Here is a 25,019-nt window from a genome sequence, read left to right on the forward strand (position 1 = left end):
ATCCTCATAATACTGCAGCCAAAACAAATCAAAGCGTTGTTAGGTACATAATTTGTACAGTTCTTCTCTGAACATGACATTCTTTTTATTCATTTATTAAAAGACGAACTATCGAAAACATTGATAGATTACACGTTAAACAAAATGTATAGACGTGTTATCCATACAAAATCGGTCCTTTTGGCAAAAACTGGAGGTCTTGCACAGAGAATTTCTGATAATTTGAAAGTGTCATCGTGTCTCAACTTTACAATATCAGTCCATCTTTCTTGAGAGTAGTCTGACTCATCCAAAGAATTGAGGCCTCCAGCCAAGATGTGGGGCTCATTGCTTGATTGCATTATAGCATTAATCGGCCTCATCCTCCAGCTCTCACCAAGATGATGGAGGTGGGTGCAATGGAAGTTGACTTCTCCTGCTTCAGGAACATCAATGGTGGCCTTCAGAACATTCCTGTGTGTCATTTTCATCAAGCACCGAAAATTTGATTAATCTTTCTGCCTAACACAACAATATTCTAAACTACTTCACTACGGAAACGAGACTCCGATTGGAGTGCTTTCATCAAATGATGCAAAACTTAGAGGCAAGCAGTTGAACACATTGTCTTGACTAACTAGCCTAACCTTGATTAACGTATTTTTGGTTGACAAGCAATATTCTAAATTACTCTCATTTAAACAAAAACTCTAACTAGCCTAACCTTGATTAATGTATTCAGCTTTTGTTGCAATCTTCTGACAGTCAAGTCGTTTTGATATTGTTCGGTTTTGACAGTCCTTGTATGACGTCTTCCGGGTTGGTTACTCGTCGCCTACTCAATCTGGCATCATGAATGATCTCGGTTTATCTTTCGCAGAGGTATGAAGGTGATTAAGACTCGAAATGCATGCATGGTAATGTAGTGAATGAATGAGAATATGCATTGTGACGTTTCATTTGGATTCAAGGCTGTCGAACCATTGCTTTCGATCCCTGAGCCGCTACCTGTAAACATAGGGTGAAGTTTTCGATTCAAGAAACAAAATGTAACATTCTGCATCATAATCTTCTGGATTTTCAACAACTGAAAATACTTCTGTTCCTGTGCATCTGTATGCAGTATTTAATGTTTGGCTCCATTTTGACATTTGGTGCAATGATAGGTGCTATCACAATCGGGCCAATCACAATTGAGCGAGGTTTTACTTAATCTTTGAATTAAATAAGGTGTATTTTGGATATTAATCCGACAAAAAAAAAAAAAAAACATCTTATTCTCTGCAATTTGTTTGAATGTTTGTGTTAAAACAAACTAGGAGGGAAGCTTCGATACTCTCTGATTAGATCAGTTTTTTAAAATTTTTAGTTTTTCAATTTTTTTTTTTTAATTTTTAATTTTCTTAATTTTTTAAATATTTGTGTGTGGTCATATTGACAAGTGACGCCATACTGATTCAACCTGAAAGAAATTAGTATGGGGTTGAATCAGTATGGGAGGCGGAGGAGGGGTGGAGGGAAGCAATCGGCCATGGGTTTGGAAAGAAGAAAATCTGTTTTAGTTTTTAATTTTTTTTCGGTTTTTTAATTTCTATTAATATTTTTAATTTTTAATATTCATGTGGGTCCATATTGACACGTGGTGTTCAGTTATTGATCGTGTGGGCGCCATGTCACCACTTAACAGTTGATTTAACAGCAACCTTAACAGATGTATGAGACTGTCCCAATATTATGACTTCAGGTACTACTCTGAGATGAAAAAACCTTCATGTATCAAATGTTGAAAATAAAAAAACTTTAGGGTAGTAAAATGAGATTAACCCAAATATTTTATATTGAGTAAATCGTAGTAATGATCCCTTAACTTTAACTTAATTGAAGCAATGGTTCCTCAATTAAAAATTCATTACCATTGGTCCCTAAACTCATCAAAAGGTGTAGCTACGGTTCCTTAACTAAAAATCCATTATCATTGGTCTCTCAACTTTAATCCAATTGGAGAAATGATCCCTCAACTTTAACTTAATTGGAGCAATGATCCCTCAACTTTAACCCAATTGTAGTAGTAGTCCTTCTAACATAACTCAACTTGACAAAATTCTAACGATGTTGACGAAAAAGACCATAGCTACACATTTTGATGAGTTGAGAGACCCCAATTGTAGCAATGGTCATTCCAACATAACTCATTTTGACAAAATTTTAACGAATTTGACGAAAAGGACCATAGCTACATATTTTGATGAGTTGAGGGACCAATGGTAATAGATTTTTAGTTGATGGACCATTACTCCAATTTGATCAATGTTACAATTTCCTCTTTCATATTTTTATGAGAGTTGACATGTGAAATATGTTAGGTGCTCCTACTTAAATTTTCTCGATTTTTTCCAGTAAGGCATATACAGTTTTGGACACCCAACAATAAGTCAAAAGGTGATCTTAGAACATCCAATGTCGTATTTAGTATAATATTTTAAATTTAAGTGTTGAAAGAAGCTTAGCTATAACGGACTTTATATTTCTCTTTTCTCTGTCTCTTGTCTCACTTGACTTGACATGTGTGAAGAAAGATACATATTAAAGAGTATACTCTCGATGTGCAAAGAGAGTCGGCATTTTGCATGTTGTATTTACTCCAATTGGGCCATGCTAAATGCCTCCCAAATCATCCTCGAGGGAGGAACACCACCTCCTAAGAAGTACGACCGACTCCTCTATTTTCTCCTGCGTATACAACATGCATCCCTCGTCAATATAGGGAACTTCCCTACGAATGACTTTGAATATAGTCAATAGATGCTTTTGAAAATTTAGGGGTAACCTTGTACAAATTTTTCTATAGAGTTTTGCAGGGGGTACACTATCATGCAAGCCATATTATAAAATCTTCCTGTACGTATTTTATCAGCATCTTAATGGATATCGTACATTTCCATCAAAACAAGAAGTATGTTTCGAAAAAAGAAAAAGTACAGAAATTGAGATCCAAACTCGAAATACATACTTCCTCACCGAGTTCAAGACTCCTCCACCCCTTTCTTCCCTCCCCCTCAAAACCCCACCAACGATTGAACAAAATGAAAAACAACTCGGAGTACATACATACTAGACACTCCACATCTGCTTTGCCCAATACGTTTGCAATTAATTTGGTCAATTAATGTTGTTTTATTAATTAATGTGGTGCTAACAAAACAGCTTTCCAAATCTAAATAGGAGAGTAAATTAACTAATTAGGAAAGTCCAAACCGATATAATTCATGTTTGAACCAGGAGGGAAGAACCAAAATCGCTATAAATATTCGTGCAATTGGGTTGAACAACCATTTTTCTTTCGTGATACGAGAAACCAGAGAGAAATTAGTGCCTAACAAAAATAGTGCGGGATTACTACTTGCGGTAATGGCAGCACCTCGCGACGGAATGAGGAGGGACATCCCGCCATTGCTGTCCACGCTGAACGGGAACGGACGGCCGAGATTCGCCATGACCAAAGTCAGGAGAGATGGACGGCTGTTGATTTTCATGGAGGAGGACCAGCGCCCCTCAGTTGTGAAGCAGCAACCGGAACAAAAAGAAGAAGCAACTTCTGTGCTTTACAGCTTTGAAAAAGATCAGAAGCAGCTGGTCGTGCATGATTACTTTAGTTAATCAGATTAGGGCCTGTTTGGGATTGAGGTGCTTAAAAAAAAAGCTACTATGAAAAAAAGCTATGAAAATTTTTGGTGTTTGGTAAACTTTGAAAAGCAGCTTTGTTTCAAAGTTGAGGGTGAAAAAAAGCCCAAAACCAAGAGATGACAAGAAGCTGCAATTTGCAGCTTCCAAAAGCAGCTTATTTTCACCCACACACGGGTGAACAGTGTCCACGTTTAATGAAATATACCATAACCCAAAACTGCCCTCGGCTTTCCCTTCACCGACGCTCTCGCCTTTCTCCAGAACTCTCTCGCGCGCTCTTCACCTCAGAGCTCTCTCGCATAACCCGAACCTCAGGCTCTCTCTCGTTCTCTCGTTCTCTCGTTCCGTCGTTCCAAAAACTAGCGAACTCGTTCTCTCGTTCTCCAGGTTTCTCCAGATAAGCTTCTCATTTATTTGTTTGGATTTTTCAAATTAGGGATGGGGAGATTAGGGAAAGAGGGGTGGGAAGAGCAAAGGGATGAGGGTATGGGTGTCGGGAAAAACAATTGGGGATGGAGGGTGGGGAAAAATTAATTGGGGAAGGGTGATATGGTTTGTGGAAAAAATTAATTGGGGAAAAAATTAGGGTTCGTGGAGGAAACAAAAAAGGTCTGCTTCTGATTCTGATTTGGGTATATGTCAGGGATAATTTGCTTTGAACTCTCCCTCAAAAATGGTTCAAACCCTTGTCCGAGCAATTTCCATGGCCGCCGCCACCACCACCGTAACCGCTCGGCACCCCACAATCTCTCTCCTCATACCCAAACGCCTCTTCTCCACTTCCAGACTCACCTAACCTCCCTCCATCCCATCCCTCATGCTCGGCCGTCGATCCCTCGCCCCTCTCTCCCATGCCGTCCGATTCCCTACCGCCACCATCCGCTACACTCCGATCCGCTGCCGGGTCAACCGCTCTGGTGGTTCTTACTCGCCCCTTAACTCAGGTTCCAACTTCAGCGACCGTCCACCCACTGAAATGGCACCGCTATTTCCTGGCTGTGACTACGAGCACTGGCTCATCGTCATGGATAAGCCTGGTGGTGAGGGTGCTACAAAGCAGCAGATGATCGATTGCTATGTTCAGACCCTGGCTAAAGTTGTTGGGAGGTAATGGGTTCTTTGATTTCTTGTTTGGTTTTGCTGGGAAAATGATGAAAAATAACTGGAAAAAGAAAATTCACGTTTTGATATATGTGAATTTTATTTATAGTGTATTTCCTAAGTGACTTCTTTGTTTTTTATGAGAATTTTAGCTTATTTATTCTTAGCTATTGTTCTTGATGTGATGATGATAGATATGTATACTTAATGGCAAATAGAAATATGTTTGCAATTCAATGGTTGAATTTTGTTTATTCTTCACTAATCCTACAGGCTTGACGGAGTTAAGCTGTCTGGAGGGAATTTTTTTGTATCAATCTATATCTATATGTTTAGACGAATGCCAAGGGTTTAGGTTTACATAATTATATTTAAGATGTGGACTTTTGTTGCTTGGTGTGGTGTGGCAGTGAGGAAGAAGCAAAGAAGAAGATATACAATGTGTCATGCGAGAGGTATTTCGGTTTTGGTTGTGAGATTGATGAGGAGACCTCAAATAAGCTTGAAGGTTTGTGCTGTTAAATTGCAGCTATGTTATAATTTCTAAGTATAATTAGTAGATTATGCATACTGTTTATGCATGTTTATGATTCTTTTCTTGTTATCAGGCTTGCCCGGTGTTCTTTTTATTCTTCCAGATTCTTATGTTGATCCTGAATACAAAGACTATGGTGGTAAGTGTTTAAGGATCTAAAGTTTAAGCACTGTGATTTCAGATCTCGTGTGTTCTAATTTTAATCCGCATGCACCCACATTTCAACATAGAAGTTGCTTGAAGAGACATGGTGTCGGTTTTGAGCTGAAAGCTGTAGTTTTACTTTTTCAACTATCCAATTGAATGATGGAAGACTATCTGTTTTCCTTTTTTATTTGTATAGGTTACTATAGGTTACAGTTCGCCTGCATTCTTTTCAAGATTCGTCATCCATCTTGGAGAAGTTAAATAGGCCATATAGGCATTATTTAACTTTGAATCCTAATGGACTTATATCAAATGTCTCTCTCGACTCTCCTGTACTTCTTATACTATGTGGAAATGCAGATCAGTGGAGATGAAACATTCTATAAGATTTTTTTAGTGTCGTGCAATTTTGATGCCATTCATCTTTCTTTGGGTTTGTGTTTATGAAGTTGCAGCCTCCAATATGTTGGTTATTGACTAACATTAATTTTTCAAAAATTGGAAAGACATCGTTTTTAGAAGTTTGTTTAGTTAACATTTATATTTCTTTTTGTTTAACTCCCAGTCCATCTTGGCAAAGCTAGTAGCCCTCAGTTGGCGATGCCTAGCTTTGAATGCTAATGGACTTATAATGATTCACTTCATCCTGTTCTGTTGCTTCTTGAGTGTTGTGGAGTTTCGGAATCATTGGAGTTGATACATTTCATGACCTTTATCCTTGAAAAGACAACCTTGCTGATACTGTAACTTGCAGTCCATCTTGGCAAAGCTAATAGCCCTCAGTTGGCAATGCCTAGCTTTGAATGCTAATGGACTTATAATGATTCACTTCATCCTGTTCTGTTGCTTCTTGAACGTTGTGGTGTTTCGGAATCATTGGAGTAGATACATTTTATTAGAATTTGTCACGTGAAAGTTCATTCACCTCAGACTTGTAACTCCTGTGCGGTTCCATTTTCTCTCATTCATTCGTGTTATTTCGGAGCTGTTAACTTTGATTTCTTTCAGATTATACAAAATTCCTTGTTAAAAAAAGGTATAACTTTTTATTTAGAAACAAGTATGTACATATCTGCATTGTATACTGTTCTCCTGCTAAATGGTTTGCCACTATTGCATGTTCACCGCTGTTTTAAATGGATGCTTGTTCTGCAATTTGTTCATTCTCTCTCAATTATTTTCAAACTTCTAAATGCAACCTATTCTTGTAACTCATGATTGTAACTTTCTTTAATGCAGCTGAGTTGTTTGTGAATGGAGAAATTGTTCAAAGGTCGCCTGAAAGGCAGAGGAGGGTGGAGCCACAGCCGTCAAGAGCTCAGGACAGACCAAGGTACAATGATAGAACACGTTACGTGCGCCGGAGGGAAAATGCCCGGTGAAATAAATGGAAGGCTAGCTATGTAAATATCTTGGTGAAAATGGGAGCTAGCTTTCTGAAAGCTTGTGGAGCCTAAAATCCTATGCTCATCTGGGTCACGATTAGTCCAAAGTTTGCTTAGTAGTTGAACGATTGAAGTTGTAACTGCGGATTTGTTGATCATTGTCCGCTCTTGTTAAACCCTTGAGTTCACGGTGAACTTGCACCGAACCTTCAAAGCCATGAGCTATTCTATAAGTTGAATAACATTAGTAGTTTTGTGCGATTTGAGACTTTGTTAGTGGCCTCAGGCCATTTTCTTGACTGCGTTTTGGATGATTCAATTTGAGGCTCAAGGCCCTCTCCTAGGGCAACCGTCCTCTTGAGCCCGGCGTACGAGCCGAGTTCTCTTTCATGTCTTTATATTGCCGTGTTTTGGAGAAGAGAAGGAGATTAAGGTGATTCCACTAAAAAATTGAGCTAGAATGCTGCTGCCTTGGGCTTTGTCCAGCAAGGGAGCAATTGAATCTCATCATATCTAGGGTAAGAGTTCAATTCTTAGCCCTAAAGGAGAAAGGACAATCGTGTTTTGCACCCATGTGGTTTCGTAGGGGTGCCGAACCAACGGGTCACAAAGAGGTATTCAACCACAGGCATTCTTCTTTTAGGAGCATCATTGAACAAACTTTTGGGGTGTGGAAGAAAAGATGGGCAATTTTAAGGGATATGCCTAATTACCCGTTCAATAAGCAAGTGAAGATTGTCATTGCTACAATGGCTCTTCATAACTACATACGGAGGTATTCTGAATGTGATCGTCATTTTGATGACCCCAGGGACTTTTGTGAAGAAAGCGATAGTAGTGATGATGATGATGATGAATATCAAAATTATCAAGTTGAAGGATCACATGAGATAGAGGCATTAAGAAATAGAATAACAAGTTTGATGAATGCATCTAATTAGACTACTTTCAAGTACATTAACAATATTGTACTAATGAATCCTAGCTATTCACTCTAAAATATTTCTATTAAAGTAGTCTGTCATACTAATTAATATTTAAGATAAAGTTTATAAATATTTTTCTTCTAAAAATAAAATATATTTAGTAATTCACTTTTATTTGTTAAGAAAATTAAATTAATAGCACATCTAGTAATATACCCTTTTTGGTCATTTCACACAGTCACAGCTGTTTTACAAAAAAGTTTACCAAACACTATGATACTGCTTTTTGTTTCCAAAAGCACTTTTACAAAAAAGTTTACCAAACACTTTGCTGGCTTTATTTCACAGTCGCTTATTCTCACAGCACAGCCGCTTATTCTCACAGCAGCTTTTTTTCAAAGTACAGCAATACCAAACCAGCCTTAGATGAGGTCGGATTAATAAGTGATTTGAGCAAGGTTTTACTTAGTTCTTGAATTTGATAAGTTGTATTTTGGATATTTATCCGACCAAAAAAATAATAATAACATCATCTTATTTACCGTGCAATTTGTTTGAATGTGTGTTGAAACAAACTAGGAGGGAAGTTTCGATAAACTCTCTTATTAGATCAGTTTTTTATGGGAATTAGTATGGGGTTAAATGAGATTAAGATAAAAGATATTTTATATTTTTATGAGAGTTGGCATGTGAAGTATGATGGCCGCTCTTACGTAAGCTTTTTTTGTAATTTTTTTCCGATAAGGCATGTACAGTTTTGGATACTCGCCATTAAACCAAATGGTGATATTGAAACATTCAAGGCCGTATTTAGTATAATGCTTAGTGTTGAAGAGAAACTTAACTATAACGGACTATATATATTTCTCTTTGTTCTATCTTCACATCGCCTGACTTAACCTGTGCGAAGAAAGACAAAGATTAAAGAGCGTACTCTCGATGTGCAAAGAGAGAGTTGGCGCTTTGTATGTTGCCTTTACTCCAATTCGGCCAACTAATATGTGATGACCCAATCACTTGATTGTTTTTAGGGTAAATAGTAGTTTACTACCTTAAGTTTCGTGGTTTTCAATATTTGGTACATAAAGTTTTTTTCGTTCCAGAGTCATACCTAAAGTGTTAATTTTGGAACAGTTTTATACATCCGTTAGTCAAACTGTTAACTCTACCGTTAATTGATGATGTGGCGCCTATGTGAACAATAAATGGTCGCTACGTGATCATTAAAGGATCCGCGTGAAAATTAAAAATTCAAAAAAAATAATTATTTAAAGCAAAAAAAAAAAAAGGCAAAACCCGGATCGTCTTCCCCAACACCCAGATCGTCTTCCTCAAATCCCCCCGTGCCCACCCTCCCACCCACACCCAGATCTTCCCGTCTACCCGTCCCCTCCCTCCTCTCTCCCTTTTCTTCCTTGCAAACCCACCCATTCCATTCCTTCTCCCTCCCTTCTCTCCTCTGCACTCACCCTCCCGGCACACCCACCCACCTCGCACACCCACCCATCTGCCCACTTCCAATCACATTCCAATCAAACAAATAAGAAAGATAGTATCTATTCCAAACCCATCGCAACTTAAATCGAAAGACTTAATAAATGATTTTATGAATTAACTTGATGCAAATCATCACCAATTAGTCAAGGCGAGAGAAGCGGAAGCCAAGGAAGAGGCTGATGAGGCAGCAGAGGCCGTGGAGTAGTAGCCAGAACACCGTCGCCGGCGACTTGCCGTCTGATGTGGAGTCCAACGGCGCCGATCCCCTGAAGGTGTTGCTCCGTCGGGTGAGGTAGCTCTAGGTGCAAAGCCGAGAGCTTCATAATCTCTCTCTCTGTCTCTCTCAAATCCTAGAGAGGAAAAGCCGAGCTAAGAATTGGAGAGGTGGGCTTGTTTGTTGTGTGGTCTCTGGAGCTAAGAATGGGAGGGAATGGGTGGGTTTGCTGGGAGGATGGGTGCAGTGAAGAGAAGAGAGGGAGAAGGAGGGAGGGGACGGGAAGATCTGGGTGTGGGTGGGAGGGGCGGGCACGGGGGGATTTGAGGAAGACGAGGTTTTGCTTTTTTTTTTATTTTATTTTTTATATATATATTTTTTTATATTTTATATTTTTAACTTTTCTTTAAATAATTATTTTTTTGAATTTTTAATTTCCACGTGGACCTTTTAATAACACGTGGCGTCCAGTCATTGTCCACATAGGCACCACATCATCAGTTAACGGCAGAGTTAACAGCTACTCTAACGGATGTATGAGACTGTCCCAAAATTTACACTTTAAGTATGACTCTAGAATGAAAAAAACTTGATGTACTAAATATTGAAAACCACGAAACATGAAGGTAGTAAACATAGATTTACCCTTGCTTTTATATGGCCGCCAAGAACTTGTACTCCTGCACTAGGCTCTAAATGGACACTATTTGTTTTAGTTTTTAATTTAGCAATAATGCTTCGGTGCAAGAGCAACCAGTGCTGTTGAAACCCAATAACGTTATTTTTTGTTCAAGAAAAACATAAGCTATAGGTCAACCAAATTTTTTTAACAGTATAACTTCTCAGATGACTCACATTTTCTAACCAAAAGTTAACTATAGAATAATAACGTGAAACTGTTGTGTGAAAGAGCGAGAATGTGAGGCCATCTCCAACCGATGGCTGGCCAGAAGGCTCGTTTTAGCCCTTTGGCCCTCCAAGATTCTCCAAGATATTAATATTTTAATGAATAATACAGGGCCATATTTGCCTCCGTCTCCAACCGAGGGCCAGATGGCTCGTTTTAGCCCTGCCACAAAAAACCGTTTCCAACGAGGGCCAAAGGGCCATAAGGCCAAACATAATTTATTATTTAAAAACTACAACCTAAATTAAAAACGGCTAAGTGACGTCAGCTAGCCGTTGGATTTGAATTTTTCTTTTGCTGTAAATAGGGTGAATATTGGGCTATAATTCACACAACTTTGAATTCAATCTTTTTCAATTCAAGTTTGCAATGAATTCCAACTTTGGATCCTCTTCGGATTCCAACTGGGGGTCCTCATCCAATTCCAAATTGGAAGCAAAATGGGTGCAAATGAGACGAGAAGATGAGGAGTGTGATGAAGAAGTTCAAGTAAGGCGCAACAAACAAAACATGGCAGCAGCCATGGCTGCGACCATGGTGTGTCAGCCAATTGAGGAACAACCTCAATGGGGTGGCTCTATTGCTAGTCGATCTTACAAACCACGAAACAGAGCGATGTCGCATTCCAATCTGATGAACAACTACTTCAACCCCAACTCGGTGTACACAGAAGAGGATTTCAGACGTCGCTTCCGGATGAGGCATCATGTCTTCGAGCGTTTACTTCGTGATGTCCAGCAAGTCAATCCATACTTTCGACAGAAGCTGGACAGAGCAGGCTGCCTTGGTTTCTCACCTCATTAGAAGGTTACTGTTGCACTTCGAATGATGGTCTATGGCTCTCCAGGTGATTCGATGGATGAAACCCATGGTATGTCTGAGTCTACATGCTTTGATACTATTCAACAATTTTGTGACATAATTGTTCAGGTTCACAAAGACGAGTACCTCCGTGAGCCAAATCAAGAAGATTTGAATTGGCTCATTCGCAAAGCTGAAGACTGTGGGTTTCTGGGCATGATAGGGTCATTAGACTGCATGCATTGGGATTTGAAGAACTGTCCCACTGGATGACAAGAAGGCTTTAGCGAAAGGTCAAGAAAGCCAACTGTTGTGTTAGAGGTGGTTGTCTCATATGACACATGGATTTGACATGCTTTCTTTGGAGTCCCTGGATCCCAAAATTACATTACAGTTCTTGGGCGTTCACCCCTCTTCAATAACTTGACGGAAGGTAAAACACCTCAACTTCACTACTACATCAACAACCGTCAATACAATATGGGGTATTACTTGGCAGATGAAATTTACCCAAAGTGGGTGACACTTGTCCAAGCAATTCCAAACCCTAGGAATGACGCAGAAAAGTTGTTTACCTTACACCAAGAGGCATACCGGAAAGATGTTGAGAGAGCTTTCGGTACTACAAGCACGGTGGAAGATTATTAGCGAACCGGCAAAAGGGTGGAATCGAGAAAATTTGGACTCCATTATGATGTTTTGCATCATATTACACAATATGATAGTGGAGGATGAACGAGATGAGTATATTGACAGAGAGTCCGATGACGACCAAGAAGATCCAAATAGGTCAAGAAGGGCTCGTGCAAAAATATATGATGGGCCTAATTTGCCTTTCAATCCAAGAACTGGTAGTATCTCTATAAATGAGTACATGAGGTGTTATAGAATGATACGTTCTCGTGCCACAAACAAGTACCTACAATATGATCTTGTTGCACATCTTTGCGCCAAAAGAAGCATGGAGTAGGCATTTAAGTTTTATGTTATTAAATGTTTTTTAAAATGTTGTTTAAGTTTCATGTTGTTAAATGTTTTTTTTTATGTTGTATAATTTGTACGTTGGTTAATGTTATTTAATGTTATTTCATATTGTTTAATGTTGTTTCATGTTACTTAATTTAATTTAATGTTGTATAATGGCTTAGGAAGTTATAGGAAAAAAATATAATTTAAAAAAAAATATGAAACAAATTTTGTTAAATAGAAGTTATAGGATAAAAATAGAATTTAAAATAAAATAAAGCAACTATGTGAAATATAAGTTATAGGAAAAAATGGAATTTAAAAAAAAAATGAAACAAATTTTGTAAAATAAAAGTTATAGGAAAAAATAGAATTTAAAAAAAATATTAAAAATAGAAGTTATAAGAAAAATTTTGTAAACAAAAAATAATAATAAAACTATAAAAAAAAAAAATTAAATGCAACAGCTAGCTGACATCAGCTAGCCGTTGCATTTGAAATTTTTTTTTTCTTAAGCATTCCTGTTGGTTAAAACCGACAGGATTCCCAGTATTTCTGGCCAACCACGGGCTGGCTGGCTGGCTGCTTGCAGCCAGCATTCCAGCCCTCTAGCCCTCTTTGATTCCGTGGGGCCCTCTCAGATTCTAGAGCCCTCTGGCTTAGCCCTCGGTTGGAGACGATTTTCGGGCTATTTTCGGCCCTCTGGCCCTCTGGACCCTTCGGTTGAAGATGGCCTGAAAGCCACCCTTGAGACACCATATCTTTATCCCAACTCATTTTAAGCTATACATCAAGTAAGTTTATCCTAACTCATTTTAAAATTATGGTCTGTTTCCGATTTAACTTGTGACACACATATCGATAAAATGACAAAAAGATGAGCATAGAGGGTAAATTCATGTTTCAAAATTCAATGTTTGGGGTAACAAAATGAGAAGCAAATGAAAAGAAAGCGAAGAACAAAGAAATCACTCTCAAGATATTTACTTTTTCACTCTGCTGTACAATTGAAGAAGTGAAAATTTTCCTTTCATATGTTCTATCCGTAACAATCACCCATGTGGACAGAAATACTTTACCAACCGCAGGAGATAAAAGCAAATTCAAAGCCAAAGCCTGCCTTCTCTTCAACGAACCGAACCCTAAATCTAAACTATAAAAAGTAAAAGTCAATTATTAATCTATATATTTTTTTATTTCATATGGTTGTACTATCGACACATTCCGTTTTACCTTCTACACATTCTATGTTAATTACTGTCTTTTGATCTTTTTTCAATTTATTTGACTTGACGATCGGAAATTGAAAACAATATGTAGGTAAAAAAAGAGGTTCGAATTACACCACTCTTTTCATATATGTGGGATTTTCCATTTCCCTTTTGATGGGGAAGTAGTGTTTGTTATCTTGGTAACTTTTAGCTTCAGCTGCCTTCTTCTGGTGTCATTTTCTTCAACACAGTTATCCACTTTTACAACATTAACTCTTACTATATGATGATCTGATGTCTCCTTGGAAGAAAACACTGAGCATGATCTAGCAACAAATTTGTAAGGTGAATTTGTAGATCCCAATATATAATCTACTCTCGTTTGGTACCTACATGTTCCCTGCACACCTTCGTTAACAAAGTACAAGTTTACGCATTTAGAAAAACAGTAACGCTCATGCGCAAACCAGTTAATAAGTTAATATTAGGGTTTTGGGTTGGTTTACTTTGACCTTTGGCAATCATAACTACTAACTCAATTCGGAGGTGAAATGAATAGATTGAATGACGATTTATGTACGAATTTGCAAAACGACTAAAAACCACCCACGTTTTTTGTGAAAAATATAAAATTTTTATTTTCTCGAAATATTTTTCATGAGCATTAAGAAAAACTTTATAAGGCATTTGGAAGCAATTTCACGATTTACAGAGCAATTAATGTATTTTTAGTAGAATACTTAAGCCGCAAACTAAAAAATAAGTGAAAAATATAGTAATGACTAATGAGGCCCAAAACATTTCAATGGGGCTCTACCATCAAGAATACCAATGGAAAGTCTTACATTAATTTTCAAAACTTCACGGTAAGGCGAAGGTGAAAATAAATAGATTGAAGGATGACTTATGTACGAATTTGCAGGACCAATTAAAATCGTGAGGGTTAACCGATGTTTGTTTGTCAAAAATGCAAATTTCTTATTTTTGCGAAATATTTTTCTTGAGCATTAAGAAAAACTTTATAAGACACTTGGAAGCTGATTTATGATTTACTGAGCAACAAATGTATATTTAGTGGATTATTTACGTCAAAAAGTAAACAAATAAGTGAAAAACCAAAACATTGTCAAATGGGGTTCTACCATTAAGAATCTCAACGGAAAGTCATACTTTAGTTTTCAAAACTTCAAGGTGAGGCGAAGGTGAAAATAAATAGATTAAATGATGATTTATTTACGAATTTGCAAAACCAACTAAAAACCATGAGTGTTAACCCACATTTTTTGTGAAAAATGCAAATCTTTTATTTTCTTGAAATATTTCCTGTGAACATTAAGGAAATCATTATAAGGTATTTGAAAGCAATTTTACGGTTTGTAGAGCAATTAATGTATATTTAGTAGAATATTTAAGCCGAAAACTAAAAAAATAAATGAAAAATATAGTAGCGAGGCCCAAAATCATGTCAAAATGGGGTTCCACCCTCAAGAATATCAACGGAAAGTCTTACAATAATTTTCAAAACTTCACAGTGAGGCAAATGTGAAAATAATAGATTGAACAATGATTTTAGTACAAATCTTTAAAACCGACTAAAAACCGTGAGTTTACACCCATGTTTTTTGTGAAAAGTGTGATTTTTTTTTTTGTGAAATATTTTCCATGAGCGTACCTTATAAGGTGTTTGAAGTAGTTTTACGATTTATTGAGTAACAAATGTATATTTAGTAGAATATTTAACTACAAAGTAAGTGAAAAATATAGTAGGGAGGCCCAAAACATTATAAAAAAGGGGTATCACCCTCAAGAATACCAATGGAAAGTCTTACATTAATTTTCAAAACTTCACGGTGATCGGCGAAGGTGAATAAATAGATTGAAGGATGATTTATGTACGAATTTGCAAAACTGACTAAAAACCATGAGTGTTAGCCCACGTTTTTTTCTCAAAAATACAAATATTTTTATTTTTGAAAAATATTTTTTCATGAGCATAAAGGAAAACTTTATAAGGTATCTGGAATCCGATTTACAATTTATTGAGTAATAAATATATATTTAGTAGATGATTTAAGCCAAAAACTAAAAAAATAAGTTGAAAAATATAATAGTGAGGCTCAAAACATTGTCAAATTGGGTTCCACCCTCAAAAATATCAAAGGAAAGACTTATCTTAATTTTCAAAACTTCACGATGAGACGAAGATAAAAATAAATAGATTGAACAGTGATTTATGTACGGTTGGGCAAGGATGGGTAGCATGATACCGATCTTTCCCTATTCCAATTTATTTATTTATTTGAGTAACCACTATTAAATTCAAATATCTTTAAATTTAGGTTTTAAATCGTTGGTTACAAATGTTTAAATATGAATTATAATAGATTTTGCACGAAAAAATTTATTTTGAAGTACATAAATATAATAGTTTGTTGTTATGCTAAGAGAAATAAAAGAAAAATTAACAAAAATAAATAATAATAATAACTAAAAAAGAAAAAAATTGAAAAGGGAGGATCGGTATTATAGCAGCGACTATTCCTAGTCTATAGCTACTTTTTGAGCGACCAATTTTGCAGCAAATTAGTAGCGAAATACTGACTAATAAGACGTGATATAGCTACTTTTGTAGCGACTAGTCCTCTAGATAATCAGAAGAAAAGTACCAACTAATAAAAGCTTCTATAGCTACTTTTCTTAGCGACTAATCCTCTTTACAATTAGTAGCAAAGTACCGATTGTATCATTTTCTATTTTATTTATTTATTTTATGTATTTTTCTTTTTCCATTTAATTTTTTTTTCCCTTCCTACCTTACTTTATTTAGATTCAAATACCTTTATATTTATATTTATTTATATCCTTGTTTTTTACTATGTTTTGACATGGATTATAAGAAAGTTTTTAATTGCAAATACGTTTTGTTGAACATGAAGTGATAGTTTGGTGTTATGGTAAGGGAAAAAAAAAAGTTAACATGAAAAAATAAATAAAATTGATGGTTTAGGGTTTAGGAGCATATGAATAGTAATGGGTGAATAGTAGCAGACCTGAAAAACAACACCCTGAGTTTGGCACGTTTCAGCACCCAATGCACTCAAACTTTTTTGGCTCACTGCAGCGCGGCAGAGCAATTTTTTATTTTTCTTAAAGGGGGTTACTACGTTAAAAGTGATGACTTTAGTATAAATTATGTCAGGGTTGATAGCGGATTACAAATGCCCCACCCCTAGTAGCAATGCTTCGTTCGACCAACCATGATGGACTCCTGAGATTAAAACTAAACTCTATCCCATATTGATAGTGGCCTATAAATGCCAACCCCCTGCACCAGTCTCAACTCATTTTAAAATCATGGTCCGTCGAGTTTTCTTATAGTTTTCTACATCAAGTATAAACTATCTCAGCTCATTTTAAAATCATTGTTTGTCCCTGATTTAACTTGTGACACTTCATATCGATAGAGTGACAGAAGCTAAACTAATAGAGTGTTGGGGGTAACAAAATGAGAAGCAAATAAAAAGAAAGCGAAGAACAAAGAAATCGCCCTCAAAATATATAACTTTTTCACTCTGACGTACAATTTGAAGAAGTAAAAAATTGCTAACCAACCACACCAAATTCCACCTCTTCCTTTGACTTGTTGTATCCCTAACAACCCATGTAGACTGTAAATATTTTACTAACTGTAGGAGATAAATGCAGATCCCAAGCCAGAACCAGCCCTTCCTTCAACAAACCAAACCCTATATCTATATTGTGAAAGTCAATTATTAATCTATATGTTTTTTTTCATATGGGTTGTGCTATCCGCACACCTCGTTTATCTTTTACACATTCTGTTAATTTATATCATTTGATCTTTTTCATTTTATTCGACTTGATGATTGAAAATTGAAAAGATTGTGTGAAACGTAAAAAAAAGGTGCATAGATAGCACGCTCTTTTCATATATGTGGGATTTTCCATATTCCTTTTGACTGGGAAGTAGGGTTTGTTATCTTGTTAAGTTTTTGCTTCAGCTGCCTTCTTCTGTGTTTCTTTCTTCACCACAATTACCCACTTTTACAACATCAACTCTCACTATATGATGATCTGATGTCCCATTGGAAGAAATTTGTAAGGTGAGTTTGCAGAGGCTAATTCGGGTTGGTTTACTTTGGCCTTTAGCAATCATAACTACTGACTCATATTCTCCTTCAAAGTCCTTTGCATCTGTGTACTGCTTGCTCTTCAAGTATCTCATTACTTCAACCTTAGGCCTTGGTTTACCCATATCCTCATAATACTGCAGCCAAAACAAATCCAAGCGTTGTTAGGTACATAATTTGTACAGTTCTTCTCTGAACATGACATTCTTTTTATTCATTTATTAAAAGACGAACTGTCGAAAACATTGATAGATTGCATGTTAATAACAAAATGTATTCAGCTTAACCTTGATTAACGTATTTTTGGTTGACAAGCAATATTCTAAATTACTCTCATTTAAACAAAAACTCTAACTAGCCTAACCTTGATTAACGTATTCAGCTTTTGTTGCAATCTTCTGACAGTCAAGTCGTTTTGGTATTGTTCGGTTTTGACAGTCTTTGTATGACTTCTTCCAGTTTGACAGTCTCTGGACATCGGGAGAGTGGCAACTGGGTACGGAAGTGGAGCATTTTCGTACATTGTGAGTTATCACCCTCCTCTGCATTTGAGTATTTTGTGAGACCAAAACATGACTATTTAAAGACAACACATGTTATTGACATAGTCTGATGCAACATCGGGTGGTTGATAAGGTACCGGTTTTCGTAGCTGAGATTGCGCCCAAAAATCTTACGGGGAACACTAACTGCTGTAAATCAGGTAAACATGTAATAAGAAATGAAATCCGTGATACCTACACGTGTTTGGACCACAACTAATGCTGCCTAATGCGTATTTTAGAGTTAATGATCGTTACTGGAGTGTCCGTTTCCTTCATTATCGGGGTAGTAGTACATTCGAGGGCTTTAGCAATAATCTGTGAATTTCTTAGACAAAATGTGCTTTGAGTTTGAATACCTTATGATATGTAATTAAGTGGCGGAGTTCTCACATGTGTGACGATTGCAGGAATTGTTCCCTGTGCTGTGATCATTTTCGGTTTCCTTTTCATTCCCGAGTCTCCAAGATGGTTGGTAAGAAAGTACTCTTTTTCATTTTACTGTCTATATGATGGAAAACATTCAGTAAAATGAAAACATACATTATGATTTCGTCATGGATGTAGGCAAAGACAGGACGCCAGAAAGAGTTTGAGGTTGCACTGCAGAAACTTCGCAGCAAAGACGCTGACATATTAGATGAAGCAGCAGAAATCCAGGTTCTTATATTTAATTCCTGCACTCCATCTCCTAAACCATACTGACAATATGTTAGAGCATTGCGAAGATCATGCATTTCAAGTAATACCGTGAAATACCTTGGCAGGAGTATATCACAACTCTTGATCGGCTCCCTCAAGCCAACTTGCTCGATTTGTTTCAAAGGAGATACTTGCGCTCGGCCTTTGTAAGAACTTGTCCCTACACCATGTGTACATCAATTTTATTGTTCTCAACGGAAAGTCTTACTTTAATTTTCAAAACTTCAAGGTGAGGCGAAGGTGAAAATAAATAGATTAAATGATGATTTATTTACGAATTTGCAAAACCGACTAAAAACTGTGAGTGTTAACCCACGTTTTTTTGTGAAAAATGCAAATTTTTTATTTTCTCAAAATATTTCCTATGAACATTAAGGAAATCATTATAAGGTATTTGAAAGCGATTTTACGGTTTGTAGAGCAATTCATGTATATTTAGTAGAATATTTAAGCCGAAAACTAAAAAAATAAGTGAAAAATATAGTAGCGATGCCCAAAATCATGTCAAAATGGGGTTCCACCCTCAAGAATATTAACAAAAAGTCTTACACTAATTTTCAAAACTTCACAGTGAGGTGAAGCTGAAAATAATAGATTGAACGATGATTTTAGTACGAATCTTTAAAACCGACTAAAAACCATGAGTTTACACCCATGTTTTTTGTGAAAAGTGTGAATTTTTTTTTTGTGAAATATTTTCCGTGAGCAAGGCGTTTGAAGCAGTTTTACTATCACATCCCCGCCCGGGGCGGATTGCTTTCCGGGCCCGCTCCACCATCGTAGCACGATATTGTCTGCTTTGGGCTTACCATTCCCTCACGGTTTTGTTTTTGGGAACTCACGAGCAACTTCCCAGTGGGTCACCCATCATGGGATTGCTCTATTCCCTTCTCGCTTAACTTCGGAGTTCCTACGGAACCCGAAGCCAGTGAGCTCCCAAAAAGCCTCGTGCTAGGTAGAGATGAGAATATACATATAAGGATCACTCCCTTGGGCAATGTGGGATGTCACATTTACGATTTATTGAGCAACAAATGTATATTTAGTAGAATATTTAACTAACAAAGTAAGTGAAAAATATAGTAGGGAGGCCCAAAACATTATAAAAAAGGGGTATCACCCTCAAGAATACCAACGGAAAGTCTTACATTAATTTTCAAAACTTCACGGTGATCGGCGAAGGTGAATAAATAGATTGAACGATGATTTATGTACGAATTTGCAAAACCGACTAAAAACCATGAGTGTTAACACACATTTTTTTTCTCAAAAATACAAATATTTTTATTTTTGAAAAATATTTTTTCGTGAGCATAAAGGAAAACTTTATAAGGTATCTGGAAGCAGATTTACAATTTATTGACTAATAAATGTATATTTAGTAGATTATTTAAGTCGAAAACTAAAAAAATAAGTGAAAAATATAATAGTGAGGCCCAAAACATTGTCAAATTGGGTTCCACCTTCAAAAATCTCAAAGGAAAAACTTATCTTAATTTTCAAAACTTCACAATGAGGCGAAGATGAAAATAAATAGATTGAACGGTGATTTATGTATAGTTGGGCAAGGATGGGTCGCATGGTACCGATCTTTCCCTATTCCAATTTATTTATTTATTTGAGTAACAACTATTAAATTCAAATATCTTTAAATTTAGGTTTTAAATCGTTGGTTACAAATGTTTAAAAATGAATTATAATAGATTTTGCACGGAAAAATATATTTTGAAGTACATAAATATGATAGTATGTTTTTATAGTAAGAGAAATAAAAGAAATATTAACAAAAATAAATAATAATAAAAACTAAAAAAGAAAAAAATTGACAAGGGAGGATCGGTAACATAATAGCGACTAATTAAGAATTCTATAGCTACTTTTTTGAGCGACCAATTGGGCGGACAATCAGTAACAAAGTGCCAACTAATAAGAGGTTTTATAGCTATAATTATACCGACTAATCCTTTTTACAATCAGTATCAAAATAGCGATCGTATCATTTTCTATTTTATTTATTTATTTTATGTATTTTTCTTTTTTCATTGAATTTTTTTTCCTTCCTACCTTACTTTATTTAGATTCAAATACCTTTAGATTTATATTTATTTATATCCTTGTTTTTTACTGTGTTTTGACATGGATTATAAGAAAGTTTTTAACTGCAAATATGTTTTGTAGAACATGAAGTGATAGTTTGGTGTTATGGTAAGGGAAAAAAACATAAAATAAATAAAATTGATGGTTTAGGGTTTAGGAGTGTATGAATAGTAGCAGACCGAAAAATAACACCCTGAGTTCGTCGCGTTTCAACACCTGACGTACTTAAACTTTTTTGGCTCACCGCAGCACGGTGGAGAAATTTTTTGTTTTTCTTAAAGGGGGTTACTACGTTAAAAGTGATGACTTTAGTATAAATTATGTCAGGGTTGATAGCGGATTACAAATGCCCCACCCCTAGTAGCAATGCTTCATTCAGCCAACCATGATGGACTCCTGAGATTAAAACTAAACTCTATTCCATATTGATAGTGGCCTATAAATGCCAACCCCCTGGCACCAATCTCAACTCATTTTAAAATCATGGTTCATCGAGTTCTCTTATAGTTTTCTACATCAAGTTTAAACTACCTCAGCTCATTTTAAAATCATTATTCGTCCCTGATTTAACTTGTGACACTTCATATCAATAGAGTGACAAAAGCTAAATTAAGAGAGTAGATTCACGTTTCAAAATTTATTGTTGGGGGTAACAAAATGAGAAGCAAATAAAAAGAAAGCGAAGAACAATGAAATCACTCTCAAAATATATAACTTTTTCACTCTGCTGTACAATTTGAAGAAGTACAAAATTGCTAACCAACCACACCAAATTCCACCTCTTCCTTTGACTTGTTGTATCCCTAACAACCCATTTAGACTGTAAATATTTTACTAACTGTAGGAGATAAATGCAGATCCCAAGCCAGAACCTGCCCTTCCTTCAACAAACCAAACCCTAAATCTAAACTGTAAAAGTAAAAGTCAATTATTAATCTATATGTTTTTTTCATATGGGTTGTGCTATCCGCACACCTCGCTTATCTTTTACACATTTCCTAGTTAATTTATATCATTTGATCTTTTTCATTTCATTCGACCTGATGATTGAAAATTGAAAAGATTGTGTGAAAGGTAAAAAAAGATGTGTAGATAGCACGCTCTTTTCATATATGTGGGATTTTCCATATTCCTTTTGACTGGGAAGTAGGGTTTGTTATTTTGATAACTTTTTGGTTCAGCTGCCTTCTTCTGCTGTTATTTTCTTCACCACAATTATCCACTTTTACAACATCAACTCTTACCATATGATGATCTGATGTCCCTTTGGAAGAAAACACTGAGTATGATCCAGGAACAAATTTGTAAGGTGAGTTTGCAGATGCTAATTCGGGTTGGTTTACTTTGGCCTTTAGCAATCATAACTACTGACTCATATTCTCCTTCAAAGTCCTTTGCATCTGTGTACTGCTTGCTCTTCAAGTATCTCATTACTTCAACCTTAGGCCTTGGTTTACCCATATCCTCATAATACTGCAGCCAAAACAAATCAAAGCGTTGTTAGGTACATAATTTGTACAGTTCTTCTCTGAACATGACATTCTTTTTATTCATTTATTAAAAGACGAACTATCGAAAACATTGATAGATTACATGTTAAACAAAATGTATAGACGTGTTATCCATACAAAATCGGTCCTTTTGGCAAAAACTGGAGGTCTTGCACAGAGAATTTCTGATAATTTGAAAGTGTCATCGTGTCTCACCTTTACAATATCAGTCCATCTTTCTTGAGAGTAGTCTGACTCATCCAAAGAATTGAGGCCTCCAGCCAAGATGTGGGGCTCATTGCTTGATTGCATTATAGCATTAATCGGCCTCATCCTCCAGCTCTCACCAAGATGATGGAGGTGGGTGCAATGGAAGTTGACTTCTCCTGCTTCAGGAACATCAATGGTGGCCTTCAGGACATTCCTGTGTGTCATTTTCATCAAGCACCGAAAATTTGATTAATCTTTCTGCCTAACACAACAATATTCTAAACTACTTCACTACGGAAACGAGACTCCGACTGGAGTGCTTTCATCAAATGATGCAAAACTTAGATGCAAGGAGTTGAACACATTGTCTTGACTAACTAGCCTAACCTTGATTAACGTATTTTTGGTTGACAAGCAATATTCTAACTTACTCTCATTTAAACAAAAACTCTAACTAGCCTAACCTTGATTAATGTATTCAGCTTTTGTTGCAATCTTCTGACAGTCAAGTCGTTTTGATATTGTTCGGTTTTGACAGTCTTTGTATGACGTCTTCCGGGTTGGTTACTCGTCGCCTACTCAATCTGGCATCATGAATGATCTCGGTTTTTCTTTCGCAGAGGTACGAAGGTGATTAGGACTCGAAATGCATGCATGGTAATGTAGTGAATGAATGAGAATATGCATTGTGACGTTTCATTTGGATTCAAGGCTGTCGAACCATTGCTTTCGATCCCTGAGCCGCTACCTGTAAACATAGGGTGAAGTTTTCGATTCAAGAAACAAAATGTAACATTCAGCATCATAATCTTCGGGATTTTCAACAACTGAAAATACTTCTGTTCCTGTGCATCTGTATGCAGTATTTAATGTTTGGCTCCATTTTGACATTTGGTGCAATGATAGGTGCTATCACAATCGGGCCAATCACAATTGAGCGAGGTTTTACTTAATCTTTGAATTAAATAAGGTGTATTTTGGATATTAATCTCAAAAAAAAAAAAACATCTTATTCTCTGCAATTTGTTTGAATGTTTGTGTTAAAACAAACTAGGAGGGAAGCTTCGATACTCTCTGATTAGATCAGTTTTTTAAATTTTTTAGTTTTTCAATTTTTTTTTAATTTTTAATTTTCTTAATTTTTTAAATATTTGTGTGTGGTCATATTGACAAGTGGCGCCATACTGATTCAACCTGAAAGAAATTAGTATGGGGTTGAATCAGTATGGGAGGCGGAGGAGGGGTGGAGGAAGCAATCGGCCATGGGTTTGGAAAGAAGAAAATCTGTTTTAGTTTTTAATTCTTTTTCGGTTTTTTAATTTTTATTAATATTTTTAATTTTTAATATTCATGTGGGCCCATATTGATACGTGGTGTCCAGTTATTGACCGCGTGGGCGCCATGTCACCACTTAACAGTTGATTTAACAGCAACCTTAACAGATGTATGAGACTGTCCCAATATTACGACTTCAGGTACTACTCTGGGATGAAAAAAACTTCATGTATCAAATGTTGAAAATAAAAAAACTTTAGGGTAGTAAAATGAGATTAACCCAAATATTTTATATTGAGTAAATCGTAGTAATGATGCCTTAACTTTAACTTAATTGAAGCAATGGTTCCTCAATTAAAAATTCATTACCATTGGTCCCTAAACTCATCAAAAGGTGTAGCTATGGTTCCTTAACTAAAAATCCATTATCATTGGTCTCTCAACTTTAATCTAATTGGAGAAATGATCCCTCAACTTTAACTTAATTGGAGCAATGATCTCTCAACTTTAACCCAATTGTAGTAGTAGTCCTTCTAACATAACTCATCTTGACAAAATTCTAACGATGTTGACAAAAAAGACCATAGCTACACATTTTGATGAGTTGAGGGACCCCAATTGTAGCAATGGTCATTCCAACATAACTCATTTTGACAAAATTTTGACGAATTTGACGAAAAGGACCATAGCTACATATTTTGATGAGTTGAGGGACCAATGGTAATAGATTTTTAGTTGAGGGACCATTGCTCCAATTTGATCAATGTTGAGAAACCATTACTACAATTTTCTCTTTCATATTTTTATGAGAGTTGACATGTGAAATATGTTAGGTGCTCCTACTTAAATTTTCTCGGTTTTTTCCAGTAAGGCATATACAGTTTTGGACACCCGACAATAAGTGAAAAGGTGATCTTAGAACATCCAATGTCGTATTTAGTATAATACTTTAAATTTAAGTGTTGAAAGAAGCTTAGCTATAACGGACTTTATATTTCTCTTTTCTCTATCTCTTGTCTCACTTGACTTGACACGTGTGAAGAAAGATACATATTAAAGAGTATACTCTCGATGTGCAAAGAGAGTCGGCATTTTGCATGTTGTATTTACTCCAATTGGGCAATGCTAAATGCCTCCCAAATCATCCTCGAGGGAGGAACACCACCTCCTAAGAGGTACAACCGACTCCTCTATTTTCT

The 25,019-nt window shown here is 36.2% G+C and overlaps 3 protein-coding genes across 3 annotated transcripts; 2 read left to right on the forward strand and 1 right to left on the reverse strand.

Moving 5' to 3' along the window:
* The first annotated feature begins 4,217 nt into the window (after nt 1-4,217).
* Nucleotides 4,218-7,229, forward strand: LOC103961313 (multiple organellar RNA editing factor 2, chloroplastic-like). The gene is made up of 4 exons (XM_048585759.1): nt 4,218-4,770; nt 5,175-5,272; nt 5,373-5,438; nt 6,686-7,229. The coding sequence occupies exons 1-4, from the start codon at nt 4,481-4,483 to the stop codon at nt 6,826-6,828; spliced, it is 597 nt and encodes a 198-aa protein (XP_048441716.1). The 5' UTR covers nt 4,218-4,480; the 3' UTR covers nt 6,829-7,229.
* Nucleotides 7,230-10,990: 3,761 nt separating this feature from the next.
* Nucleotides 10,991-11,449, forward strand: LOC125478110. The gene is made up of 2 exons (XM_048585898.1): nt 10,991-11,162; nt 11,223-11,449. Exons 1-2 carry the CDS (start codon nt 10,991-10,993, stop codon nt 11,447-11,449), a joined length of 399 nt encoding a protein of 132 aa, XP_048441855.1.
* A 5,922-nt stretch (nt 11,450-17,371) lies between these two features.
* Nucleotides 17,372-22,770, reverse strand: LOC125478111. Its single transcript, XM_048585899.1, has 4 exons — nt 22,552-22,770; nt 22,189-22,318; nt 21,685-21,749; nt 17,372-17,641 (listed from the first exon to the last, which is right to left on the reverse strand). The coding sequence occupies exons 1-4, from the start codon at nt 22,768-22,770 to the stop codon at nt 17,372-17,374; spliced, it is 684 nt and encodes a 227-aa protein (XP_048441856.1).
* Between the last annotated feature and the right edge of the window lie 2,249 nt (nt 22,771-25,019).

The sequence above is a fragment of a genome, unplaced genomic scaffold (genome assembly GCF_019419815.1).
Source record: "Pyrus x bretschneideri cultivar Hongxiangsu unplaced genomic scaffold, Pyrus_bretschneideri_v1 Contig23, whole genome shotgun sequence".
NCBI lineage: Eukaryota > Viridiplantae > Streptophyta > Magnoliopsida > Rosales > Rosaceae > Pyrus > Pyrus x bretschneideri.

Coding starts and splice junctions, on each gene's coding strand:
- LOC103961313 (XM_048585759.1), top strand. CDS start 4,481: ATGCTCGGCCGTCGATCCCTCGCCCCTCTCTCCCATGCCGTCCGATTC. Junction 4,771..5,174: donor CTGGCTAAAGTTGTTGGGAG/GTAATGGGTTCT, acceptor GTGGTGTGGCAG/TGAGGAAGAAGCAAAGAAGA. Junction 5,273..5,372: donor GACCTCAAATAAGCTTGAAG/GTTTGTGCTGTT, acceptor TCTTGTTATCAG/GCTTGCCCGGTGTTCTTTTT.
- LOC125478110 (XM_048585898.1), top strand. CDS start 10,991: ATGTCGCATTCCAATCTGATGAACAACTACTTCAACCCCAACTCGGTG. Junction 11,163..11,222: donor GGACAGAGCAGGCTGCCTTG/GTTTCTCACCTC, acceptor ATGGCTCTCCAG/GTGATTCGATGGATGAAACC.
- LOC125478111 (XM_048585899.1), bottom strand. CDS start 22,770: ATGACACACAGGAATGTCCTGAAGGCCACCATTGATGTTCCTGAAGCA. Junction 22,319..22,551: donor GATGGACTGATATTGTAAAG/GTGAGACACGAT, acceptor TTTTGGCTGCAG/TATTATGAGGATATGGGTAA. Junction 21,750..22,188: donor TATGATTGCTAAAGGCCAAA/GTAAACCAACCC, acceptor TTTACAGTTTAG/ATTTAGGGTTTGGTTTGTTG.